Source organism: Cricetulus griseus, chromosome 3, assembly GCF_003668045.3.
Source record: "Cricetulus griseus strain 17A/GY chromosome 3, alternate assembly CriGri-PICRH-1.0, whole genome shotgun sequence".
Taxonomy (NCBI): Eukaryota; Metazoa; Chordata; class Mammalia; order Rodentia; family Cricetidae; genus Cricetulus; species Cricetulus griseus.
This window is the reverse complement of record NC_048596.1, coordinates 75,098,964-75,126,540: the sequence shown is the minus strand read 5'-3', so window position 1 is coordinate 75,126,540 and position 27,577 is coordinate 75,098,964. Positions and strand designations below refer to the sequence as shown.

General features: G+C 46.3%; 2 protein-coding genes across 5 annotated transcripts in view; one reads left to right on the top strand and one right to left on the bottom strand.

Annotated features, from left to right (window-relative positions):
* The window catches only part of Gtf3c1 (general transcription factor IIIC subunit 1), a 68,908-nt gene extending 46,735 nt beyond the window's left edge, over positions 1-22,173 (bottom strand). For both annotated transcript variants that reach the window (XM_027404695.1, XM_027404696.1), the window contains exons 1-6: positions 21,953-22,173; positions 18,683-18,892; positions 11,198-11,374; positions 10,582-10,725; positions 9,187-9,283; positions 5,798-5,921 (exon numbers count right to left, since the gene is read on the bottom strand). In XM_027404695.1, the coding sequence (XP_027260496.1) occupies positions 5,798-5,921; positions 9,187-9,283; positions 10,582-10,725; positions 11,198-11,374; positions 18,683-18,892; positions 21,953-22,173 (973 nt within the window). The remainder of the gene's footprint in view (positions 1-5,797; positions 5,922-9,186; positions 9,284-10,581; positions 10,726-11,197; positions 11,375-18,682; positions 18,893-21,952) is intronic.
* A 161-nt stretch (positions 22,174-22,334) lies between these two features.
* Katnip (katanin interacting protein) overlaps positions 22,335-27,577 on the top strand; it is a 176,469-nt gene continuing 171,226 nt past the window's right edge. Inside the window, exon 1 of one of the 3 annotated variants that reach the window (XM_027404700.2) lies at positions 22,335-22,462. Coding sequence is in view for 1 of the 3 variants with exons in the window: in XM_027404697.2 (XP_027260498.1) it covers positions 22,456-22,462 (7 nt within the window). In the remaining 2 variants the exon portion in view is untranslated. Of the gene's footprint in view, positions 22,463-22,542; positions 22,563-27,577 lie in introns of those variants that run through there. The other 2 variants (XM_027404697.2, XM_027404704.2) reach the window with 2 other exon arrangements.

The window sequence follows — 27,577 nt, the reverse complement described above, 5'->3', positions numbered from 1 at the left end:
CGAGACAGGGTTTCTCTGTGTAGCTTTGGAGCCTATCCTGGCACTCACTCTGGAGACCAGGCTGGCCTCAAACTCACAGAGATCCGCCTGCCTCTGCCTCCGGAATGCTGGGATTAAAGGCATGCGCCACCAACGACCGGCCACATCTTGCTTTTTAATGAGAGTTTTGGGAATCAACCTCAGGTTATCAGGTGGAGTGGTTTTAATGAGCAATGTCCCCCATAGTCTCAGCCATTTAAATACTTGGTCCCTAGCTGGCAGTGCTGTTAGGAGAAAAGTTTCAGCTATGCAGCTCTGCCTGAAGGAGAAAGTATGTCATTAGGTAGGTTTGAGAGTAAAAGGCCTCACCTACTTCTAATTTGCTCTCTCTGCTTTGTGTTCGTGGTTGAGAGGTGAGCATTCAGCTCCCTATTCCTACCACTATACCTACTATTGCTGCCATGCCTCCTGGTCACCATAGCCTCTAACCCTCTGGAACCATAAGCCAAAACAAACTCTTCCTTCTATAAGTTGCCTTGATCACCATGTTTTATCACAATAGCAGAAAAGTAACTGTCACACGAGGGATACCAGTTAAGTGCTTCTACCCACAGATCCATCCTGCTAGCCCCTTCCTGCAGAATTTTGACAGCCTTGATCCAATGCCATCCTGATTTTGTCCACTGGGAAGCCTGGGGTTTCCTGGAGAAGTCTTGCAGTGCTGGATCTTAGTGTGGATTTATGCTCACTATGCTAGAAACGTGACAGTTCCTTCTGATCTAGAAGCCTATGTCCTTCAGATCTCAAGAGGTTCCATTTCATTTTTTAATTTCCCTCACCCCAATCCTCTGCATGTTTCTCTCTGTATCTTTCTGTTCTCTATGCTATGGTTTGGAAAAGTGTCCCCAAAGGCCCATTGTTAAGGGCCTGGCTGGCAGTCCGTGCTGCTACAGTGATGGAACCATTAAGAGGTGGGGCCTACTAGGAGACTGGGTACCAGCAGCACAGCTGCACCCACTTTCAGGAGACATGGGACTCTAGACCCTTCTTCCGAGCCTTAGTTTCAACTTGGCATTCTATTCTTTGCGGTCTTTCTGTGCACTCTTCTCTTACTCTCTTTCATTTCACTTAACTGCTGACAACCCTTTCTTTCCTTCCCCCGGCCCCCTTTCACAACTCCTCACTCTGCTTTCGAGAATCCTTTATAAGGATTGCATTTTATTCTACTTTTCAATGGTTTCTGCTTCCTTGGATTCTATTAGGTTTCATTTTCCTAAACAATGTGGTTGCTTTAGGATGATGCCTGGAGACCAGTGTTTCAGAAGGAGGTGTGAAGGGAAAAGCTGCATCACCTGGGCTTCAGTGAAAGGGAAGCTGTCAGACATGTTGGGAATGTGACGAGCTGTGTCCCTTAGCTGGAAAACTCAGGCACTATGTAGAACTGGTCACTTTCTTCAGAACAGAAAGCCCCTGTCAGTGTTCTAGAGGCTGGCTGGTTCTAAGGCTGATGCTCCCTTTTAGGACTAAGTACTAGAGGACTGGAGCACAGCTCAGTGCTTTGTCTAGCACATACAAGCCCCGTGTCCTAACTAAGGTCCCTCTGCTGTTTCAGAGGCGATGGCTGGAGACCATGAACCCTGCCTAAATCAGAACAGATAAGCCCTTCTCACCCATATTCCTTCCCTTTGGTCTTGTCTGCAATACATGACTGTGGAAGTGGTGGTGGTAGTCTAGGAAACTATGGAAGAATGTTACCAAATGAGATGAACTAGCAACTGCCGGGAATCACACATCTTGATAGCTACAAATTCTCCATTGCCAGGCCTGTTCTCATGCCCACTCACTGAAAAACCCTCTAGGCTCCTGACATATAGGACATAGGAGGGAAATGAGGAGTAATGCTTTTCACCCAGACTATCAGTCTGGCCAGTCTCAGCCCCATCCATATTTGTCCTTCCAAAGGCACCTGGAATCTCTGATTTCCTAGCTGATTTGCAGTTCGGAAATGTCAGCTTCTAGCTGCCACCCTTCATAGGTATTTAGCTTTCCCAGTCTGTTCTGCCTGTTACTACACCTCCAGCAGTTTTGAGCACCAAGTGTTGCTAAGAGCCCTTGCATGTCTGCTGCCCTGCTCTTTGTACTTCTCGGTTTACTCCTGCTATGTCAGTACCATCACTTTGGAAGCACTTGGGCAGAATGCAGAGAAAAACACTTATCTTCCAACTATCCTATTTGCTGAAAGCTCCAACTTGCAGAATTTACAAAGACCTGGTTAAGCAAGAGATAAACAGCATGGGGCAAGAATAAGTAGGGAAAATAAAGGCTTTTAGGTTGCTAGGTTTTATAGCCTACTTTTGCTTGTCAAAGTTTCCTTTTACGTGCATGAGTGTTTTGCTTCCATGTGTGTCTATGCACCATGTGCATACTGTGAGGCCAGAATGTAAGGAGACGTTACAAGCTAGTGCGCATGCGCACTAGGTAACTTTGTAACTTTCCAGCCCTTGGTCTCCGCCCCTCCCGTGACGTCATATGGTCCGATGAGCTTCAGCCAGTCAGGGGGTGACAGTCCGAGGCGGCGGTTGCCAGCCTATATAAGGGATGGGTTTTTGGGAGTTCGGAGTCTCCGCTCTGTAAGCTTATGCTCTCCCTCTCAAGACGCATTAAAGCTTTACTGCAGAAGGATCCTGAGGAGTGTGCCGCGTCATTTTTGCTGGCGAGACGGTAGCTCGGGACAACTGGTGCTGAAACCCGGGAATCAAGACCTCATCATCGTCAGCACCATCGGAGACCCCTTGGCTACAAGGAGGATTCAGAACTGCAGGGAGGTACGATTCGGAGAGGTATGTCTTTTCTGGACTTTGGCTTGGGATTGTTGATCTTTTTCGCTGTTGTAGCAATCTTGAAGAAGTCCAGAATAACATGTCAGAAACCGAATGTAGTGAGAGGTTGGGCGCGCGCGATCCCAAAAAAGGAAAAAGGACCTCCCGGGGTGTCTAATGACAAGGGAGTGCATGTAAGAAAAGAAAAGGCAACAAAAAAGGAAAAAGGACCTCCCGGGGTATCTAATGACAAGGGAGTGTATTTGTCAGACCCTGTACATGAGCTTGAAGCCTTAAATCTTGATAGCTCTGATGACTCTGAAAGCTCAGGAGATGAAGTCTTAGATACTGAGGAAAAAGTTGAGCTAGGTGAGGAGACTGCTAAATATGAGAAAGAAAGATACCATCTGGATGACCATATACAAAGTAGCAAAAAACCTCGAAGATGGCAGCTTCAAACAGCCCTCTCACAGGTTGCTCCTTCGGCACCCCCTCCCTATGAGACGCGCCTGAAGTCTTATTCCTTTCTTCCAGAAAAGGTAAAAAGAAAGCTGTGCCTCGCTTTTCCCATCTTTGAGGGCATTGGAAGAATAAAAAAAAAAAAAAAGAAAAAAAAAAAAACTTACTTTAGATGTGGAACAATTGGACATATTATGGCAGATGGCCCAACTAGGCTGTGAGCAGAAGCTCCCTGGCCTATGTGTTACCTCCATCTAATATGAGAATTTCACCAAAGCAGCTAATTTGTCTAAAAGCCTTTCACAGTTTATGTTGCAGAATTGGACCTTTGAATTTGAGCAGACGCTGCGTGAATTGAGAGCCGCTATTGTTCGGATCAATTCCACGCGCCTGGATCTGTCACTGATGGAGGGACTGTCGTCATGGGTCACCTCAGCTGTTTCCTACTTCAAAGAATGGGTGGGGGTGGGAATGTCTGGCACAGCCATTTGCTGTGGATTGGTGTTGCTTCTCTGGCTGGTCTGTAGGCTCAGGGCTCAAACTAAAAGGGACAAGGTGGTTATCACCCAAGCGCTTGTAGCCTTGGAACAAGGGGCTTCCACTGACATTTGGTTAACAATGTTTAAGCAATAGGCCGCCGGCCAGACAGCTCTTGCACACCCGGAGCCTAGGCTCATTGCACAGGGTAGAGTGTCTGGCTTGAGCAGCCCATGAGGGATGTCAAGCAAAGCATCGCACAGAGAGTTGCCTAATATGCAGGCTTCTCTGGGAGGCATGTTGTCCTGCATAAGGGTTGCCTGCCCCAGTTTCCCTTTCCCAGAAAAACGGCGGAGGACAGGTCGAGAGCGCTTCGGGTCAAGCTAACAGCCTAGTGGCGACTCTCGTACACAGTCTTATTGTATGATTTGAGAGGTACAACCTCTGCCTCTATCCCTCAATGTATGGGTGACCTACTTGCTTGTAAAAATATGAAGCCTTATCATTAATTAATAAAAAAGGGGGATATGTAAGGAGCCGTTACAAGCTAGTGCGCATGCGCACTAGGTAACTTTGTAACTTTCCAGCCCTTGGTCTCCGCCCCTCCCGTGACGTCATATGGTCCGATGAGCTTCAGCCAGTCAGGGGGTGACAGTCCGAGGCGGCGGTTGCCAGCCTATATAAGGGATGGGTTTTTGGGAGTTTGGAGTCTCCGCTCTGTAAGCTTATGCTCTCCCTCTCAAGACGCATTAAAGCTTTACTGCAGAAGGATCCTGAGGAGTGTGCCGCGTCGTTTTTGCTGGCGAGACGGTAGCGCGGGACACCAGAAGGCATCAGATCCCCTGATTTTAAGTTACAGATGGCTGAGAGCTCTAGTTGGCGTGCTGAGAATTGAACCCGGGGTCCTCTGGAAGAACAGCCACTGCTCTTAACCACTGCACCATCTCTCTAGTTCCTGTAAACTCAAATTCTTATGCTTATTTGGCAAACACTTTATCTACTGAGCCATCTTCCAACCCCACTTGGCATCTCTGAGCTTTCTTACATGGAAGATGTTGACATTCTAAGACCTACCTTGTAGGGCCACAAGAGCACATGCAGTACAAAGCAGGTAGTCATGTGTGCTGCACACACAGCACACATAGCGGTATCATAGCTAAAAGTTTCTATCATTTAGTAACCTTTTACTGTGACAGTATAATGGTTTCTCCTGCATTTGTGGCAAAAGCACAGTACAGTGACGTATAGTATATAATACTTGATAATCAACTACTATGTTACTGGTTTACACAGTACTATGGTAATTTTAGAACATATTCTTTCTACTTGAAGAAAATGTTTATTTCAAGTAAGCAGTATGCCTATATATCCAGCCAACCCTGTACACCTTGTGCTTACTATCTCTTGATTATATCAACAGGCCACACCAAGAGACTGACCCTCACCATCTAAGTGTGAGTACATGTTGTGCTGTTCATATTTGGAACATATCTTCATGATTGTTTGACATGACTGTACTTCAAAATTGGGCTGGGTAAACAGCTCAGTGGTAGAGCCTTTACCCCAACTGTCAACAATACTCTAGGTTCAGAGTTCAGTCCCCAGTACCAAAAAAAAAAAAAAAAAAAAAAAACACTTTAAACAATAGCAAAAGGGAACCAAAAGGTCACAAGTATAAATGTGACACAGGCGGATCTCTGTGCGTTCGAGACCGGGATTTACTACAAGAGCTAGTTCCAGGACAGCCTCCAAGGACACAGAGGAACCCTGTCTCAAAAAACCAAAATAAAAAAAAAAAAAAAAAAAAAAAAAGGAATGAATGAAAGAATGAAGAAGGGCTTGGTAGAATGTAGAAGGGAAGACTGATGGAGGACACCCTTACAGAGGAGTTCACTAGACTGTAGGGCTACTACTTAGTTCAGTGAACATTTCTCAGGCCCTTTTAAGATGAAAGGCACTGAGCAATAATGAACTGAAGAAAGAGTATAACCTTCACACCCCAAGGCAGAATGCCACCAAAGATGACAGCAGGAAATCCAGTTGGACACAGGCTCTGCTCTTACCTTTCTTGGTCTTACAGGGACCACACTCGGGGTGAATCTCCTGCAAGGGAAGGGATACCACTTTGGCCAGCCCAGCATTCAACATGTACTGATACAGACGCTTGAATGTCCTTTCACATAGCCCCTGCAAAATGCAAGCCCATAGTTACTGCTAAGCAAGGCACTGGGGAAGCTCAACATTGAGGGAACACCAGTGTCTAGGTTGGGAATTACCAACTGACAGTAAGTGAAGAAATGCTGCAGGTACTAATGAGTCTGCCAAGCTGCATTCAGGGAACCAAACAAGGTCTGGAGCAGTACAGAAATCACCTCACCCTGATGTGGATACAAGAGGGATAGGAGATGGACATAAGAGACTCTGGAAGAGTAGACAGGGTGGGGATGAGACAGGTGGGAGCAGAGCTAAGAGGAGAATTTCCACCAGACACTTTCCATACTGTGTCTTTTTAATCCAAGTGTGTACATGAATTATTAACAAACAGGCCTCCCCAAAGCAGTGGAGCAAAAAAGAAAACAAAATTTTAAAGTTATGTAAGGAGGCAAAGAGATGGTTCAGTGGGTAAAGGTACTAGCTACCAAGCCCAAGGACCTGAGTTCCATCCCCAGGACCCACATAGCAAATAAGAGAACCAACTTCAGCAAGGTGTCATTTGACACAGCCTCTCAGGCATCAGCCAGGGAGAGGTGATCAAACACCCCAGGGCATGTGGTCCCTGGGGTACTGTAGGTCTACTGCTGTCTGCTGTCTGCTGTCTGTTACGTGTGTGTCAATGTTCTCTGATGGCTGTTGACAACAAAGCTTTTTTAAAAAACCCGTACTGCATAAAATATCCTGTCCCCAGTCAATCTACTCCTGGCCCTTGCTGACACCTGGCTGTATAACCCCTGGACAAGCAAGGTCTGAACTGGCTAAGAAAAGGTGCTCATGAATCAGTGCTGCCCTGAGTCTGCTTCACCCACTGGGGCAGAGACAGCAAAAGCCTGTGGGCCTCGGCACACATCTGCAGCCCACTCTAAGGACAGCACTTCCACCGCTGGGCTATAGAACATACGGTTATCCAAGAAAAACAGAATCCCATCTGGCTCCTTCAAACACGGCAGTTTGTACATGGTGCCTATCGTTAATCTAGCTGAGTCTGTCAATGAGAAAGAGCCTTTGGAAACTCATCCATCAAACCCCAGCCTAAGATACGGTGTTGAGCTCTGGACTGTCCAGAAGAGGGAATATGATGTGGTCCTGCCTTCAGGGGACCTTCACATTCTGCCCAGCAGAAAGAACAGCAGGAGCCCTGCCAAGGACAGCACCACTTCAGCTACAGGCTAATTGAGTTGGCGCTCCTTGGACTCTACTGCCAGCTGCAGACTAGACATCTCCAGAGAACACAGAAAGCCTTCATGTCCCATAAATCTCAGGGTCACAGAGTGCCCCTCCTTCACACAGAGTTCTTCTTCCCTACTCTGCCCTTGGCTCACGGAACATGCAGCAGGCTAGCAGGAGCCCTAGACCCCACCTTTTCACCACCAGTTTGCTGTCACATTCCAGTCTACCTGTTTGGTCACGCAAACCAAAAGCCTGAGTTGCATCTTCAGACCTTCTGTCAGTCCTCTTACACCCTGGCTAGGTCACCACTCTCCACCGCTGAGTGTCACCTTCAGATTACATCTCAAAATCAAGGCCCAATGGCAGCTTCCTGGCCAGGATTCAGCCTGTGTCCTCCTTCTCTCAGCACCTCGTGCTCCCACTGTTTCCTTCTTCCTGGGCTTCTCCTTGCCACCACTGACACAGGTACTTCCTGAGGCTGAAGCTTCCAGGCTCTCAACATCTCCCTCATCTTCCTGTACCTTCAGCCACCACCATTCAATCCTTGCTCACTTCTGAAAGCCCTCTCCCTGCTGGGGAAAGTCTGCCCCACTGTAAATTGCTCTGTGAAGCTGTCCAAGCTGCCGAGGGCCACATCCCCCACTCTTTCATCCGCCAGCCCTCCAGTAACATGGCCCTACAACAGGACCACCTGCCATCTTCACCCACTTTTGCCACTTTGGAGTTTGACCCAGCTCTGGCTAAAAACACTCACTGAACCACATGCTCAGAGAGAACAATCTTCTGGAACAGGGAGACCATAGTGCTGACCCAAACAAGATTAGCCTGCTTCCTGTCCCGAGGGAAGAATACAGCAGTGTCCCAATCCCAGTGAATACACAGGGACAGGGAACATAAAGGAACAAAGACTGGCTTTTTTCAGCCTGTAGCAATTTTCCTCACTTCTATTTACGTCTCCTGAAAGGATTTTTTTTTTTCAACCTTCCTTTTATTTTCCATTTTTTGATCAACAGAGAAATACACTCTGATCCCAAACTGCAGGGCATCTGAAATGGCAAAGCTATTGATTCTCCCAGTATCTGGGAGGTAAAAGGAAGTAGAGGAACTTGGTGGGGCTGGTCAGCTCCAGCAGGTTGCCATCATGAGCACCTATGGGGCAAGGCTTGTCTAAGCTTTCAAAATTAAATTTCTATCAGAAATCTCAAAGTGAAAAAACAAAGAAGCCAGGACACTTTGAGAGACAACCAAGCCATCACTTCAGGGACTAATTACTGTACTACAAAAACCCAGATTCTCAAGTTCAGTTTCCAGCTCTGTGGTTTAAACTCCAAGCAGTCTCCTCTCCACGCCTAATATTGGGTCTTGGCTAAGGCTCCCTAGGCAGCCAGGCAGCAATGCCACCATGAGTCTGCCTCCTCTCACACTCACCCCTTCACAGCTGCTACTCCTGAGCCTAAGACATAGCAGGTCAGTAATTGCTTTTTTCTTCCTGTTACTTCAGCATAAAACCACTGGGAGTAAAATTACAAGTTTCATGATGAAAGAAAATCTAAATGTCAAAATTTAGCATCCCACATGAACTCTGCTGGTGGGTCTGAGAGCAAACCCCAGAGGAAATGAAGTCAGTCAAGGGTAAGAATTTCAAAGAAAAACAGCATTTTCTCACTGTACAAAAGAAAGGAAAGGTCAGGGCCAGGGATATAGCTCAGTGGTAAAAATGCTTAACAATTTTTAATGTTCGATTCCCAGCACTGCAAAAATAAAAAAGAGGGGCTGGAGAGATGGCTCAGAGGTTAAGAGCACTGGCTGTTCTTCTAGAGGTCCTGAGTTCAATTCCCAGCAACCACATGGTGGCTCACAACCATCCAGTATGAGATCTGGTGCCCTCTTCTGGTGTGCAGATAATAAATAAATAAAATCTTTAAATAAATAAATAAATAAATAAATGGAAAAGGCCATTTGCTGGGCTCAGGGTGGGGCAGCAAGTCTTCAGTGCACCCCCTTTCAAAGCTCCCCAAGCTGCATGCAGCATGAAGTTGCCCACCCAGTCCCCACCTCCGGGGCTTACCAGTTCTTCCCTCAGCTTGCCCAGAGTCTCGATCTGATTGCTCCGTGTACTCAGCATCATAGATAGCTTCTCCATGAGGATGTCATACTTGCTCCTCCTGTAAGACACACCAGCCAGTCAGCTGCTGGAATCTAGCACTGAAGACTACTTTACACAAGGGGAAACAATAGTTCAGAGGCACAGGGACTTGGTCCAAGAATGGGGCAAAGACTAAAACAGAGACACTAACTTATCCTGAGCACTTTCCCTACCCCCAGCTGCCACCCTATGCATTGTCTCCAACCTTTCTGCTATCATCATAGGTTCCTGGTAAATCATAAGCCACTTGCTTGAGTGGGCTATTGTTGCTGTTTTGTTTTTTGGGACAATCACACTCAAACTCAGGATCTTCATGCCTCAGCTTCCCAAATGCTGGGATGACAGGCATGTGCCACTATGCTTGGCCAGTCACAAGTTTGGCAATATAGTTACTAAATAATGGATAGTATGAACCATTAAAATGTAAAAATCACAAAACATAATTCTTTCCAAAACACAGGTGAGAGATGGTAGAGTTGGCAGTAATGGAAGATGGATTAGGATTTGTGACATTTTGACAGTGTACAGGTGTGAAGGGCACTCAGAATTACAAGATGTCTGACAAGAATACAGGCATGACCTTTACTGGACACCCAGTCAACAGTCTGCATCTGAGCATCCACCTGTGTCAAGTCACATGCACTGCAGTGGGTGTTAAATACTAAAGCTGCACTTATTCCGAATGCTTATTCACCTCCCTCTTTGAGGGTGCACCTGGCTGAGGGGGCAAAGGGCATGGATTCTGACAATTAGCTAGCGGAGAATCAGTTCTGGTCCAGGGATGCGTCTGTTCACCTGTTTCCCAGATGGCCTTTTGGCACTGCCCATCTCCACCATGGAATGCTGGTGACCAAACCTAAGCGTTTGGAGCTTATACAACTCAGGGCTGCTTTTCTAGGTCCTGCACCTGCTTGGATATTACCCACCCTCCTACAGAGATGGGTATGGGGGATGAGGCAGGTGGTATAATTCTTTCCCCCATGATCTTCCCATGTTAATTAGTCACTCTAACTGCAAAGAGCGAGTCAGAAAGAACACGTGTGCTCACTCCCAGATTCCCTGGTCCTTAGAAGGGAATGTGCTTGTTCTACGAGTGGGACTATAAGACCCAGCTAAAATGGCACCATCCCACATTGTGACCATCTGGGAGAACCTTATTCCCAGGCTTTCTAAATAAGCAGGACATTCTTTCATCAGAAACAAACATAAAATATCTTTCTGAAAACTTTCGCTTTTGGCCTTTAAGATTCTTAAAAGCACAACACAAGTAGTTACAATATGAAAATAACCAAACATTTTATTTTCTACAAACTGTACCTGTCCACATGAAATCGGTTCAAAAGCAGGAGGATGGAGTGCTGCTGGGCTCCAGTAGGTAACCTGATCACATGTGACTGCATTGTAATGAGCCCATTCTTGTTGAGAATTTTCCTGTGATAATGAAGCTTCCCAGCATCGACCCTGCAGAAGAGAGTGAGTCATCCAGTTTGTTTTACTGGTAGCTTTACACTCACAATGTCATTTCTTACTTACATATAAATACCAGACACAGACACACAGACACGTACGCACACACACACTGTCTAGCCTGTTAGCCTAACAGAAAAGTCACAAGAAGCAATGGGCTGGATGGAACAAAAAGTCATGCCTTGTGGAAGACATGGCAGCAAGCCCTTGCATTTGGAGTGCATACAATGGCCTTGTAATTTAAAAAGTGGATGGGCTGGAGAGATGGCTCAGCGGTTAAGAGCACCGACTGCTCTTCCAGAGGTCCTGAGTTCAATTCCCAGCAACTACATGGTGGCTCACAACCATCGGTTATAAGATCTGGTGCCCTCTTCTGGTGTGCAGAGATACATGGAAGTAGAATGTTGTATACATAATTAATAAAAAAAAAAAAAAAAAAAAGTGGAGACACTAGCCCTGCTCTTACTTGAAAGCGGTGGTGTGAAGGTCTCGCTGCAGCTCCCCTTGCCATCTGGACCGACCTAACCGCTCCAAAATACAGTAGGAGAAATCAGGAAGCTTCAGGTCAGGATCCCCCTCCAGGCCTATCAGGGCCCGGTAGCGCATGTCCTGGGAAGCCACAATGATGAGCTTCTTACCCCACCTGCAAGTCACAGCCACATACAGAATCAGTGTTACTGTACTTACTGTAAGGAAACCTAAGCACAAGAAAGCAGGTCATTTCTGCTTATCCCGAGACATTCACGGTATCCCAGGTCTGCTTCACAGCTGAGAGTCAGGCTGCAAAGATGATCCTGACTGAAGAGACGGCTTACTATCCACAAGGACCTCCTTCTTGACACAGCCCCAAAATTACTGCCTGAATGAGGTTCTCATGGACATTTAGATAATTCCTGACCTCATCATTAATATTGAAATTCAGCTATCAGCTCCTTAGGCCTTCCAGAAGATGCTAACCCCACCCCAACCATACCTGGATTCTCCATAGTACTCGGTACTCTTGGCAACAGCCTTTGTCTCCTTTATTTAGTGTTGTCATTGCAGGCAGGTTGTGACCCTGTTCACCTGCTGTGAACACAGTGACAGAGAAGCAAACTAGGATAGAAGTTGGTACCAGGAACAGGGTGTTGCTGTGATGGACCTGGCCATTTGACTTCTATGTTCTGGGCTATATTGAGGGAGAAAGGTGGAGGATTTGGACCTTTGGGCAGAAAAGTCTTTGAGTACTAATGGGCTGTTGTAGAAACCTGGAAAACAATGCTAACAGAATTCAGACAGTAGAGGCCCGGCTTATGAAATTTTAGAGGAAAGCAAAGACTATCAGGGCCATTCATGGAAGTAAAACCTTTGATTTACTGGGACAACAGATGCTGGCTAACGGGCTGAGAAATCAGTTCTGATTTATAAGTAAAAGAAAAACATCACTCAGGCAAAATCTTTTGGGGAGTTTTCTTCAGAGCAAATACACATAAGTGGTCCAGAGGGGGCCTAGGCTGCATCCCAAGCTGGAAGCTGAACTTCAATGTGTAAGTCTCCCACATCACTCTGGTTGTGAAGGCATGAAGGGGTCATGAAGAACAGTGAGGCTCTGCACTGTGTGGAGGGTCAGAGTCTCCTTAAAAAGAGGCCTGGAGAGGCCACTGGTAAAATTGCAGCCTCAGCTGCATTGGAGAGCCCAGGACTCAAGAGGTCACAGTCATAAGTTGGGACTACATGACAGGGTCAGAATCTCTGAAAGGAAGGAGACCATTGGTGAAGGCGCAGTCTTAACTGCAATGGATACTCCACTATATTGGAGACACCAGGACTGTGGGACAACCACCAAGGACAGTGGCAGGGTTGAATGTGGCTGGTCTGAATCTATAAGTAATGTGCTGCAGATGGTAGAGCTGGATTGTTCCAGCCCTTTGGAGCCCAGATCATGAGCAAGACACTGGGCTTTGTAAACTGTTACATTTTTCTTTTTGTTTTGATGTGTTTGTAACTGTGCCTTAGTTCTTCCCTTTTGAAATAAGAAAGGATGTACTTATTCTGAATTTTACAGAACCATAGTTAAGAGACTTGGAATTTTCAAAAGAGAACTTGGACTGCTAATCACTGGAATTTTTTTTAACTTTCTTTTTATTTTTATTTATTCTTTGTGTCTTTCACATCATGTCTCCTGATCCTACCCATCTCGACCAGAATAAAACAAAATAAAATTTAAGAGAAAAAAGGAAATAAAAAGGGAGAAAGGGAAAATCTCATCATGGAAGCTGTGGTGTGTCACAGGAAGTCACACAGTAAACTCCTTTATCCATATATTTTTCACATGTAGGCATTCATGGCAAAGAATCATTGGTCTGGTTCAAGGCTAAGCCTTCACTGGGACTCTTCCAGAACATCCTGTTGGAGATTCTGTAGTCCTGGGTCCACAGAACTGACCCCAACACTGGTCACGACCACTCCCCCCACCCCATGCTCCAACAGATCACAGATGGGGCACATGGTAGATGATGGGGTGGGCCAACACATAACCCTGGTTCTGGGCCTGGGTAGTTGTAGGGATGGTCAGCCCGTCTGCTCTCCCCTGTCCTTACCACCAGAGTGAGCTCTCCAGCATTGCCCTGGATAATTCACTCCTTGCAGCATATGCAAGGGGTGGGGTCAATTCTCTGCTCTCACATCCTGGGGTACAGATCTCTCATACCTACACCTTCAGGACCTACTCTACTATGGTTTAGGGACCACTCTCCTGAGTGCTGCAGCTGAGGAGGGGCAGGGACAGCTCTCCTGCTCTTATGATCTCAGGGCCAGTGCTTCCACCTGCCTCAGATGCTGATCACTGGCATTTTAAAGGATGTTATGAACTTTTAAAATGTGGACTGTATATTAGATTGTGATATTAACATGAGATTGTGGAATAAACAAGAAAGGACATATCATGGCTTAATAGTGATATAGTTATGTGTCAGGTTGAAAAGGGGTCAACTTGACACAAACTAGTCACCTGGAATGAGAGAACTCAACTGAAGGACTGTCTTCATCAGACTAGCCCGTGCATATGTCTGTGGGACATTTTCTGGATTAATGATGTAAGAGGGCCCAGACTGCTGTGAGAGGCCCTGGCGAGGTGGTCCTGGTTATATAAAAAAGCAAACTGACTTGCAAAAGACCTAGGACTGACTGGTTCCTAGCAACAATGCAGCAGCTTGCAACCATCTGAAACTCCAGCTCCAAGGGATCTGATGCCTTCTTCTGACCTCTGTGGGCATCAACCACACATTTAGTATACACACATACAGACATACAGGCAAAACACTCATACACACACACACACACACACACACACACACACACACACACACACACACACACACACACACACACACACATGAAACTGAGCAACCTATTGGGAACAAGCCAGTACGCAGTGTACTTCCATGGTCTCTGCTTTAGTTCCTGCCTCCAGGTTCCTGCCTTGGTTTCCATCAATGGCAGACTATGATTGGGATGTGTAAGCCAAATAAATCCTTTCTGCTCAAGTTCCTTTCAGTCATGGTGTTTTTCCTAACTACAAGAAGCTAAGTAGAACACCTGGGAAGGATGTGGCACTCTTAATTTTTTTTTTTTTTTTAAGATTTACTTATTTTATGTACATGGATGTTTTGTCTACATGTACATATGCACACCAAAAGAGGGCACTGGATCCCATGGGACTACAGTTTTAGCCATTTGTGAGCCACCATGTAAGTGCTGGGAATTGAACTCTGGAAGAGCAGCCAGTGCTCTTAACTGCTGAGCCATCTCTCCAGCCCCCAACAATTAATTCTTAAAAATGTGTGTGCAGAGTAAGGCTTCATGGGTACCTGTAAATGAGGGAACTACCTTGTGAGCCACACTAATAAGCCTCAGGGTTGAGAACTCAATGTGGTCAATGAAGCAGGGGTCTGATTTTTGACTCCACTACTGAAATCCAGCATTAGATCTTCCCACGACTGAATGTGTTAGACACAATAATGTCCTATGGAGACCCAAAGACTTTCTAGCAAAGCTCTTCAAGAAATCTCAAGTACAGTACTGTGGGGGCTGGAGAAAAGCAGCTCAGTCAGTGGTTAGAAGCTCTTGCTGCTCTCACAGAAGACCTGTTTTGAATTCCCAGACCCCACCTGTAACTCCAAGGGGTCTGATGCTCTCTTCTGGCCTCCATCATGTTTCATACTGGGGCCTCTGGGTCCACAGTGTATGTGACGTTTAACTTTTAATTTTAAGCATCAATTTGATAGGGTTAATTAGTACCCAGCACATTACTGAAGCACACACACCTGAGTGTCTGTGTGTGCTTTTCTAGGGGATTAACTGAGTGGAGAAGACTTGCTATGAACAATGTGGACCATCCCCAGGCTAGTGTCCCGAACATAGGAAACAAGGAGAAAGCCAGCTGAGCACCAGCATCCATCTGCTTCGTGATTTGTCAAGATGTGCACAGCCTCATGCTCCTGCATGCCTTCCTAAACATGAGGAACTAATTGTACTCTCTCAAACCATGACAAAATAAATCCTTCCTAAATTCTTCCAGTTCCTCTATCACAGCAGGGAAAAAAGCAGCTAACACACTGTATTATCACACTACAACTGAACCTCATGACTGCCTTGCTAATACTGCAGACTGAGCTGCTCCAATTACTCTCTGGCCCAGCTGCAGGGAGACCCAGCTCTCACTCATAGCTTGGCTCCACGTGACTGAGTGGTAACTGGACTGCCCTCTCCCAGATTTACAGAAAGCAGAGCTATCCATCCTTTCCTCTATAGCCACTCTGGCGCTTTTCTGTTCTGTTGTTTACTAACATCTGGTCCTGAGGTCTCTTAGCAGCCCAGTTCTTATTTGCTCAGTCTGCTCAGTCACACCATTTTCTGTATTTTTACACCTGTCAGATGATTTCACTTCTCCAAATAAACAACAAAAAGAGGTTGTCTTTGTAAAGTATGAGGTCTACTATGTTTGAAGTCTATACAGACCGTCCTTAAAGACTTAGACCTAAGCCATTTTTTCCTCAGAACAGGCTCATTAGGAAAAACTACAAGAGGACAGATGGGTAAAAGACTGCAAACAGAGGGGCTGGAGAGATGGCTCAGAGATTAAGAGCATTGACTGCTCTTCCAGAGGTCCAGAGTTCAATTCCCAGCAACCATGAGGTAGCTCATACTCATCTATAATGAGATCTGGCGCCCTCTTCTGGCCTGTAGGCAAACAGAACATTATATAAAAAATAAATAAAATAAATCTTAAAAAAAGAGAGAGAAAACAGACTTGCTTCGTATTCAATCTTGTTCAATGTCCTCCCTGTACACACTATCATCAGGCCAACAGTTGTGTTAAGGATTGATTGCCATACCACCTGGATGTGCGTGATCTCATCTGCATTAAGAACTACCCAACTGCTGGTCCCAGCAAAGAACTCACAGGGAAAAGCCAGAAAATGAACAGTCACATCAGGGGCTCTAACTCCAGAACTTCTGAAAGGTGTCTGTGTGGTCAGCAGTGAGTGCACATCACCCTGCCCAGTGACACAGCAGGCTTGCTCTGGAAGGCCAGGGCTGGCATGGCTGGAGTGTGGCACATGCCAGCAACCAGACAGCTAAGGGAAGCTCACAAGGTCAACATGGCTGGAAACTCCAGTTGGATGACACAATTTCAAACCCAAGAGTCAGCACTACACTGACAAGTACTAACGTGCCAAGCACATGTGAGACCTGAGAGGTCGGGTTGGTCACAGTGAAGAGACTCTGCCATTGTCCAGCTAATGGCCTCCTGGTAAGGAAGAATGATGCCATGAACACTTAAAGTGACTTTGGCTCAATTCAATGGCTTTTGCTAGCTCTAACTGTGACTCCCACACATGGTCAAATTTTGGAGACCCAAATGCCCTTAGTTGTTCACTGTGCTACTCTTTCCTCACCAGACCATCAGAGTAGTCTGATGGTGCCTGGGCAACCAAGACACTTGGTGAGGGGTGCAGCTGAAGCTGGGCTGGGGTGCTGGTGTGAGGGCTGCACACACCTTTCCTTTCAGAAACAAGGGGGGGCTAGCAGGTTCCACTTGAAGCACAGGGAAAACAGCAACTTGAGGGTGGCCAGGTAAGAGAAGAGGAGCAAGTCACAAGGGGCATCTGAGCCACAGTAAACAGAGAAGGGAGCAAATAAGAACAGGACCACTGCTGTGGGAAATGAGTGGCTGGTACCCAGCTTATCTGAAGCAGACCGTGCCCTATAAAAACCAGTCTTTCATATGGCTAAATCTTGTGAGTTTTTTTTTTTTTCCCCCAAGAGATACTGTAAATCCATGTTTCTAGATGTTAGAAATGAAGTAATCTAATCTCTAAGATAAATACAACCTCAATCTGAGCAAACAAATCTGTGGACAATGTGACCAGTTCAAAACCTTGACCCCAAGCAACTGGAGGAACATCCATCCATCACATTTTTCTTTCTCTCTCTCTCTCTCTCTCTTTTTTTTTTTTTTCTGAGACAGGGTTTCTTTGTGTAGCTTTGGAGCCTATCCTGGCACTCGCACTGTAGACCAGGCTGGCCTCGAACTCACAAAGACCAACACCTAGCAACATTTTCATCTTTAAAAAAAAATCTCCCATTGCCAGGGAGTAGTTGTACACACCTTTAATCCCAGCACTTGGGAGGCAGAGGCAGGCGGATCTCTGTGAGTTCAAGACCAGCCTGGTCTACAAGAGCTAGTTCCAGGACAGGCTTGAAAGCTACACAGAGAAACCCTGTCTCAAAAACAAACAAAAGCCTCCCATCAGTATAGAAGAGGGAGGAGAGACTGATTCAATGGGGTGATAGACTTTGGGATGACCAGAGACAAATTTAGAAAGATAAGGCAGTAGGACAACTGAGTGTAGATGCCATAGAGAGACAGGGCCTAGAAGAGACAGCCTCTGACCAGGAGGACAAAGAGATGAGAGAGAGAGAGGCACAACTGTGAAGGAACAACCACCACAGAGCACGAGGGACTCGTTACTGAAATACTACATGAGACACGTGGGAACAGCCAATACTTGACAGGGTAGGAGGAGCAGGAGAATCTACCAAAAGCTGGTGAGAACAGTGAGGAAAATAAGAGAATGCAAGAAGCCCAGGGGCAAAAGCTTCTAGAACCTTCACTGCTCCACTTCAGGGGTTAAGGGCCTGCTGGTTAGGAACTTACAAATGGCAGTGTCAGATCTGCAGGGAGCAATAAGAGTATGAGGGAGGGGAAGATGGATACCCAGAGAACCCCATGTCTCTTCCAAGAAGCTTGCTCTAAGACAGATGCCAGGGGGTCAAGAAAAGAGTTAGTTACAGGTGGGTGAGCCTGTTCGTGTGCTTAGGAAAAAGTCTCAGAATGTGAGCAGAAGTGAGAATTCCAGAGAAAGAGCAAACAGACAAGTGTGAGAGAGGAAGAGGTGCAGAGAGCTGGGCTTATGGGAGGGGAAGAGAAAGACATGTCCAGACCACAGCCTTGGACCTTGGACAATGTAACCAGAAAGAAAGCAACCTTACGGCTCCAGATAAGAGGGGAGGGGGGCAGTGTGCAAGACCCCAGAGTTCACAAGAGCAGTTTCTCCTTGACCTGGAAGACAAGAAGGAAGTGGACCGTGGTTGGGTACTTGAGGAAAAAGACAGTCAGGACTGGTCCATTGTGGAAGACAGGACAGTGACTGAGAACTCATGAAGGGAAGGTGTGGTGTGCAGGGCGGAGTGACACAAGAGCAAAAAGCGCTGGGCAGATGCTGGCTACCATCAACTCCAACTGTTCTAGGACTGTGGATACAAAGGATAGGAAGTCAGGCCTTGGGGTGGCATGAAGGTGGAGGCCTAGGGAACGCTGGCAGACATTGAGGAGATGCACCGGTTGCTGAATCTGATCTCAGAGCACCCAGACACCAGGGGACTGCTGAGTATGTGAGTCAATTACCTGCTAAAGGCTTCTACCATTGTACAACGAGGCTCCAAACTTTTGGTCCTGATGTTATTGGTAATGTCCTTCCTCTCCTTAAAGTATCGGCAAGAGCCCTGGATGCCATCCTTATTCTCTAAGATCATGTGAATGGGGTAGACATCCTCCAAAGTGACTGGGTCCCTCCTGGATTCCAGAATTCCAGTTTCCAAGTCAATTTCTTCATATCTAGGGAGGAAAACACACACATAAAGTTCCAACTCAGCTCCAGAGATTATATGCACCTGGCATCTTCTACCAATTCCCTGCAGAGACCAGCAAGAAGAGATGAGATACCCAGTTGCATCTCTCACAAGCATTCTTTTTCTTTTTTAAACAATACTACTGTGCAGCATGGATTAGCCTCGGATTTTTGATCCTTCTGCCTTAGCTTCCTGAGTGCTAGGATTACAAGCAGGCACCACCATGCCTGGCCTGTTGTTAATCTTGACAAGCAGGTTTTTTCTTTCTTTCTTTCTCTCTTCCTCTCTTTCTTTCTTTTTTTCTTTCTTTCTCTCTTTCTTTCATTTTGAGACAGGGTCTCATGTATCCTCAGCAAAGATATACAGTCAAGAATGGCTCTGAAGTCCTGATCCTCCTGTGTCATATTCCACATGCTGGAATGACAATTGTAATTCCACCGTGTCGGCTTTATACAGTTCTAAGGCTCAAACCACCTCTAGCCCAGGTTCTTATCTCTCTGTCACAGAGAACAAGACCTTTCTAGGATCCCAACCCACCTAGAATCGGAGACCTGATCCACCTTACTGGCCAGAGCCTTTGCTTTCCCTCTAGATCTAGTTCTAGATCTTTAGATCACCTACCAAGGTTTGTCCTCCTCTGATAGCTTTCTCTCTTTAGTCATCTCCAGTTCCCTTATCCATTTTTATGGTTTCGATAGTTGCTCCAATTTCACCCAAGCCTGCTTTCCTGCTTCCCATTAAGTCCTTGGAGCCTAGCACACCCTCTCAGCTGCCTCTTATCAGTAGGCATCTTTGAGTTGTGTTCTTGAAGCTCGTGAACTAAGGTAAGAGGTATTGTTTGCCTTTGGAACCCGGCTAGCATCCCTTTCTAGTGCGGCTGAGGTGCCACATACATACTTTTAAATTTAAAACAAACAAACAAAACCCTGTCCTTTCTGTGAACTTTGTCCTATTTAACTCTCAATTTTCAGGTCTTCCTGGACATACTGTGGCCTGTTTTCTCCAACACCCACACTTTAATCTTTTTTTTTTTTTTTTTTTTGGTTTTTCGAGACAAGGTTTCTCTGTGTAGCTTTGGAGACTATCCTGGCACTCGCTCTGGAGACCAGGCTGGCCTCGAACTCACAGAGATCCGCCTGCCTCTGCCTCCCGAGTGCTGGGATTAAAGGCATGCGCCACCAACGCCCGGCTTACACTTTAATCTTGGTTGAAGGCACTGAGTCCTCCATCCAGCCTTGAAATGTAGGTGTAGCTTAGGGAGGTGTCAATCACAACAAGCTCCTAGGGATGATCTAATTACCAAGTGCATGGAATGACTCACAAAGGTCTATCCTAGTCCCTCCTTCTGGCTGCTTTACCACCAGGTTCTGTTTACTAAACAGAGTCTTCTCAAAGGAGACTGGCAGTACAGTTAGCACCTCCCTCAGGCTCACCACTGTTGCTGTGCCCTCCACTCAGAGAAGGGGATTAGCATTCATTCAGGTGCCTCAGCAGCAGACACAGAGTATATGGATCCCCATTTTTGTCACCAAATATCCGGACTGTCTTCCTAACGTGTCTTTTTACTTATTTATTTTTTTTTATATATAGGTCCTCACCATGTAGCCAGAGCTGGTCCTGAATTCTCATCCTCCTACCTGAGTCTGCTGGTATTTCAGGCATGTGCCACCGTATCTGGCTACCTGGTATGACTTGATCCCATGTTCTCTTCATTCCCATCCCAACCATGCAAACCAGTCCCGGAGAGGTTATGACTGGGTTTCTCAGCCTCACTTTGTCACTAGTCTTACTCCCCAACTCAGTGACTTCCTATTGTCTTAATGGTAATGCTATGGACAGCTTCTTCAAGTGGATTAAATAATCATAGGTTCTCTCTCAGTCAAATTTGGTTAAAGGCAGAGTGGATCCTGGACCCAGATTTCCTGGATTCAAGTTCTGGAACCTTTTTACTAGTTGATAACCTTGACTACTTAACCCCTTGGAGCCTCACCTTCTCCTCAGAACACACACCTCTTCAGGATGTTGTAGAACTTTTTGCACCATTAAGTATCTTCAGTCACACCTGACAATAAGTACACATAAGTGGCAACTACCACCTCCCATCCCGTGCTTCCAAGCTTACACTGCAGGCACAAGCAGCTTCTCTTCTATCCTGTTGTCTGTCTGGAGCACTCTTTGCCAATTGGCTACTTAAATCTAACTTTAAAGTCTTGTCTCGCTCATTATTACCTCTGGGAACCTCCCCTGACCTGCATAATATAGCTTGAGAGTTCGGACTTGCCAGGCGTGGTGGGGCACACCTGCAATACAAGTGCTAGGGTGCAGAGGAAGGAGAGTAGACGCCAGACTGGACTATACAGTCAGCCATTTCTTAACGTACCAGGTGGGCTGAGGCTAAAGGGGTTTTCAGTGGTAGAAGTCTTGTCTAGAACATGAAAGGGGTTGGATTCTATTCCCGGAGAAGGTCGGATAAACAGGAGAAGGTAAAAGTACACTTAGCAACCCCTGAATCCTGTGCACATCCCCTAACCTCTCTGTGGTCAGTTTCCTCCTCTGTAACAAGAAAAGATAACAGTATCTTGCTCACAGGTCACTGTACAGATCTGAGTTCCGTCGCATCCAGAGCTGGATCTGGGACCAGAACCCACTTATAGGAAGAGCCCAACACACCTCAGCTATTCGTTCACTGCTGTTTGGTGCTGTGCGGACCTCCAGTTGCCTTAGCTTTAAGAACGAACGCTCCTTAAAGGTCCCAGAAGGACCTCACCTGGTTCCACTTTTCAACCACTTCCCTGCTCCCGTTCCTCCATCCAACTTAAAGGAACTCTTTGACTCCCTCAACACACTGGTAAACAGTGCGGTCTCAGCGGTTGCCCCCTCCCCCAGCTCATCCCTCTTGGGCCTGCAGGGCGCAGGGCGCCGGGCGCCCAGGTTAGCCCGCCCCCCGCGCCCCTCCCCCACGCCCCACGGTCCCGGGCGGGCGCTCTGCACCGCTGCACCCGGTCCCCTCAGAGCTCTCGGCCCCCGCCCCACCCTGGTGGCTGACCGATCTTGGAGCTGCAGATCGGGTCGTTCTCGCGGCTCCTCGTAAAAACTGATGCCCGGGTGCGTGGCTAGGGCCCGCCACAGAAACTCCTGCGTGTAGGGCTCCAGCGGCAGCGGGAAAGGGGGCGAGCGGGACTCCAGGCGACTCCACAGCGCGGGCAGACACAGGCCGTCGAGCCCCTCCAGGGCCACCTCGTCCAACAACGACTCTAGCGCGTCCATGGCCGCTTCAGTTAGCAGCGCCCGGGGCGCCTGCGCACCTCGTCGCCGAAGTCCGGTCCCAGCGCGCCTGCGCAAAGTTATCGGCGGCCTTGAGAAGGAGGGCCAGATGCCGAGAGCGGAGGGGAAGACCCAGGGCTCCGTCCTGACGTCACGATACTCGGAGGCGGGCTCAATGAACTAAGCTTCTTCGCCATTGGTCCGGAACCTCGTAGTAACCAGGGGAACTGCAAACAGTGTCAGGGCCGCTTCCGGTTCGGGCTCCCGGAACCGCCGCCTCTAGGGATGGACGGTTAGTGTCAGTGGGCCCAGCCGGGAGGTCGGGCGGCTGTCCCCTCATCCCTCGGAGGCGTCTCGGGGCGTAATTCAAGGCCGCAGGGTGCGGGCCCAAGGTTGTGTCTGGTGGTGCGGGATGGGGACCGCGGCTGGGGCGTGATCCTGTAGGAAGCTCGCTCAGACCAAGGGAGTGGGGCGGGGAAGAGATTGGCGCTGGGGGGACCTGAGGAGGATCGCGGGGGTCCAGGGATAGGCAATGGGTATGTGGAAATTGGTTGGAGGTAAGCGTGCCCTCTGGCAGTATGTTTGTCAGCTACTGGCATCAGGAGTGGAGGGAACCGCCTGGGAATACTTTTATGTGCTTGGTGTTTGTTGTCCGTAGCTCACGGTAACTGAGTACTGTTCGGAGCCAGGGCCTCTGTAACGACTGACAATGACACACATTGTTTCAAAGCATTCCTTTGGGACAGTCGTTTTACAGACAGGGGAACTGAGGCCAGGAGGGCAGGCAACTTGCCTGCTCAAAGTTAAATAGCTAATAAGAGGCAGCATGAGTAAGACTCCTGGACACTGTGTCTGAAGTAGGATTATGGGAGTTTGAAATTTGAAGAGTTTTTTGTTGTTGCTGTTGTTGTTTTTCGAGACAGGGTTTCTCTGTGTAGCTTTGGAGCTTATCCTGGCACTCTCTCTGGAGACCAGGCTGACCTCGAACTCAGAGATCCGCCTGCCTCTGCCTCCCGAGTGTTGGGATTAAAGGCGTGCGCCATCAACGCCCGGCTTTTTCATTCCATAGCTTGCCAGTGCACATGTCTACAGGGGCAAGTTTGGTGGGCTGTGACAGAAAACCTGTTAACAATCTGTAAAGAAACGACTGCTCAGATCTAGTCAAAAGTCTCCAGGAGCAAGTCTCAATCTGTGACAGCCAATCAGCTTTAAGGCCAAAAGACAGCCTGGTTAGATTCACTATGGGTGCTCACAAGCCACCTGGAAATAGTGTTCCAGCTTTTCAGAATGGAACACTAATATCTAGGGAGCCTGAAATGCTCTATGCTAATGTGCTGTTTCACAATACATTATTACTGCCTCTTCTGGCGAATTTACGTTCCTTTGATAGCCAATGGATGCAGCATGGAAAGACATGGTACCATTGAATGTATTGTCTGTACCTAAAAGATGTTTTTGCCCTTTGGATTTTAGGCACCATTTAAAAAAAAATATGTTTTAGGGAGCCGGAGAGATGGTTCAGCGGTTAAGAGCACTGGCTGTCCTTCCAGAGGTCCTAAATTCAATTACCAGCACCCACATGACAGCTCACAGCTATCTGTAGCTCCAGCTTCAGGTGATCTGACACCTTCACACAGATATACATGCAAGCAAAACAGGAGTAGTGCACTGGTGTTGCCAATCTTTAATCCCAGTGCTTGGGTGGCAGAGGCAAGCAGATCTCTGTGAGTTTAAGGCCAGCTTGGTCTACAAAGTGAGTTCCAGGTCAGCCAAGACTGTTATACAGAGAAACCCTATCTGGAAAAAAAAAATGTGTTTTACCAGTTTGCCCTAAGGGAAGATCTGTGTAGTGCTGCTACTTTGGAACAGTAATTCTTAAATCTTTAGGCCTTGAACACTTTTGAGTCCTTCTTTTAAAAGACTTTTGTGTTGGGTTGTGGTGGCGCACACTTTTAATCCCAGAACTTTCGAGGCAGAGGCAGGTGGATCTCTGTGAGTTCGAGACTAGCCTGGTCTACAGAGTGAGTTCCAGGACAGCCAGGGCTACGAACAAAGAAACTCTGTCTCAAACAAACAAACAAAAGACCTTTGCTTGCATATATTATATCTGTGATGTTGCCATATAAATACAAAAATCAAAATATCAATTCACTTAGAGTCTACATCAAACCAGGAGTGGTGGTGTACGCCTTTCCCCTCCAAGTACTCAGGAGATCTCTATGAGTTCCAGGGTGGCCTGGTCTACAAAGTGAGCTCCAAGTCAGCCAAAGCTACATAGAGAGACCCTGTCTCAAAACAATAAACAATAGATTTTTACTCCTGAACTTAGATACTTTAATGAAAGTAGCTATGTGTCCCCCTTCCCTGAATAGTAAAAAAAAATGTTTTGTTTACATTTCCTCTCCCCCTCTCTCTCCTTTCTTGTTTGTTTTGTTTTGTTTTGAGACAGGGTCTCAAAACATTTCAGGTCTCAGGCTCATTTCCAACTTGGCTATGTAGACAAAAATGAGCTTGAGCTCCTGATCTTCTTGCCTCAGCCTCTGAGTGCTGGGATTACATGCAAATGCCACCATGCCATTTAACTGTCTTTTTCTGTCTTTTCTTTCACTTTTCTTAGGACTAGGGATTAAACTCTGACCTCACTTCTGCTAGGCAGCTACTCCATGGCTAAGCTATATACCATCTGGCTGTCCCATTCCTTTTAAAAGTCTCAGTAAGTTGGTCTGGCTAGCCTTGAACTCTGTAGCTGAAGCAAGCCTTGAACTTTTGAACTGCTTCAGTCTCTTGAAAACTAAAGGCTTGAGAAACTATACATGGCTTATTTTACATTTTCCCAAATTTCTATGTCCAGCTTAATAGAAAACAGCTAAGCCAAACGCACAAGGAGGCTGCATGTCTGTTATCCCTGCACTTGGGAGGCTGAAGCAGGATCATGACTTGAAGGCTAATTTTACCTACATAGTGAGACTGTCTCAAAAAGCCAAAAGGAGGCAGCTGACTCTTTCTTCTGCTTTAGGATCCTAACTTCTACCAATAATTATGCTATTTTGGTTAATGAATATGAACAGATAGCCTCACACATACATAAGTGGATAGGGAAATTAATATCTTTGCCTATTCAGGTAACTGTGGACACTTGGGCACTACATCAAATCTCAGCAAGTGACAGTTTCCAAAAGGTCAATTACAATGTGGTTAGTGAACTTGGGACTCATATAATAAATCCTATTGGTCTGTTTTGCCCCTTGATCTATGGACTATTTTCCTCATATCCAATTTCATAGCTTAGGCTATTGGTCATTTGGAGACAGCTGGCTATATAACATGCAAATTCTCCAATTGGTGACATTAGAAATTGCTCAGTATCAAAAAAAAAATCACCAGTAGGAGCTGAAAGTGGTGTTTCACACCTATAATCCTAGCACTTGGGAGCCAGAGACATGAAAAGTCCAGGTTTGAAGCCATCCTAGGTTACAGAGTAAGACTTTGTCTCAAGAAGCTAAGGAAGATGAGTCTTATTATTACAGCTGTCACCTTCTCTGTAAGAAAGAGAGATTTAAGTCTAGAAACTGCAAAAGCAGTGTAAGCACCTTGCCACTTGCTTTCCCTTGAAAACTTGACTTTACCACTGGCGCAAATATTGTCAGTTGTTTTCCTTGGCAGCAAATACTGTCAGTTGTTTTCCTGGTGACAGGCTTACTTTATTTGTGTCTGAGAAAGTATCTGCCAGATCTCCAAATCTGAAGAGCCGTAATTAGTGTCTTGTTCATACAAGTAAAAATGATATTCCATACAAGATACTGTTAACTCATGTGGCAACTCCCATCATTTCGTGGTGTTCCCGAGAAGAACTATTGTTCTTGTCTTGTAGCAGAATTACTTGATGCATACTAATCATTTATTCACCTGAAATATTAAAATGATACATGTGGGTTGCAGGTTAGAAAATTAATATTTACTGTTTTACCAGGCTGGTTTTCTATGTGTATGTATGTTTTGCTTTTGTTTTGTTGTCATTTTTGAGACGGTTCATCAATGTAGTCCTGGCTGTTCTGGAACTCACTATGTGGAGCAGGCTGGCCCCAGATTCACAGAGATCCACCTGCCTCTACCTCATGAGTGCTGGGACTGAAGGGGTGCGCAGCTCTGCCCAGCTAACCAGGCTGTACTTAAGTGAAGATTATTCTACCTTTGTTTGCTTGTGTCATGAAGTACACTTCACTAAAGAATACAACAGCTCTTTGTACTGTTTGAAACCACAGCATTTTTGCTCATTTTTGTTTTGCCTCATCAGTCAGAACTCAACACAGGAGAAGTTGTAGAGTTATGGTGGAAATCACTTTGCATTCGTAGGCCCCTCCATTGCTGAGGATCTGTGGACACACTTTGAGAAGTGACTTAGTGGCTTCTGCTCCCTCAGCACCTCTGCACTCCAGAGTGTGATTATAGCACAAAAGAATCTATGCTTTCTCAGATAGGTTGTGTGCATGAGCAATGCTTTACTCTAGGAAGGTGTTTACCTTAAGGTTAGTTTTAACCTTCAGACAATCTCTTTTCCATTCTTTTTTTTTTCCTTGGGGGGGTGTATTTTTTTTTTTCAAGACAGCATTTCTCTGTGTAGTTCTGGCTATCCTGAAACTCACTCTGTAGACCAGGCTGGCATCAAATTCACAGAGGTCTGTCTGCCTCTGTCTCCCTGAGTGCTGGGATTAAAGACAAGTACCACCACTGCCCAGCTTCCCATTCTAATTTTTTTTATAAATTGATCCTTATTTTTCTATTATTTATTTACTTTTTAAATTTTATTTATTTATTATGCATACAACATTCTGCTTCCGTGTATATCTGCACACCAGAAGAGGGCACCAGATCTTATAACGGATGGCTGTGAGCCACCATGTGGTTGCTGAGAATTGAACTCAGGACCTCTGGAAGAGCAGTCAGTGTTCTTAACCTCTGAGCCATCTCTCCAGCCCCCCCATTCTAATTTTTAATTTCTGTAAATGTATGAGGGCCTGTGTGCCATGGAATGCTTGTGGAGGCCACTGTGTGGGTCGAACTCAAGTCATTAGACTTGGTGACAGGTGCCTTTACCAGCTGAGCCATTTCATTGGCTCCTCCATTTTAATTTTTTTTTAAACTTTGATTTACACACTATTTCTTTTCTTTCTTTTTTTTATGTACCCCTGGCTGGCTTGGAATTCACTATGTATACCAGGTTGGTTTCAAACTTAAAGAGATCTTGCCTGTCTCTGCCTCTGGGGTGATAGGATTAAAGGTATGTGCTATTGTACCTGGCACTTTTACACCTAACCATAAAGACACGTGTCTGATCTGTGGTTGAAGAACAGCATGCTGTAAGTGAATTGTGATTTTAGTTAACTAGGTAACTTACCAGAAAAACATT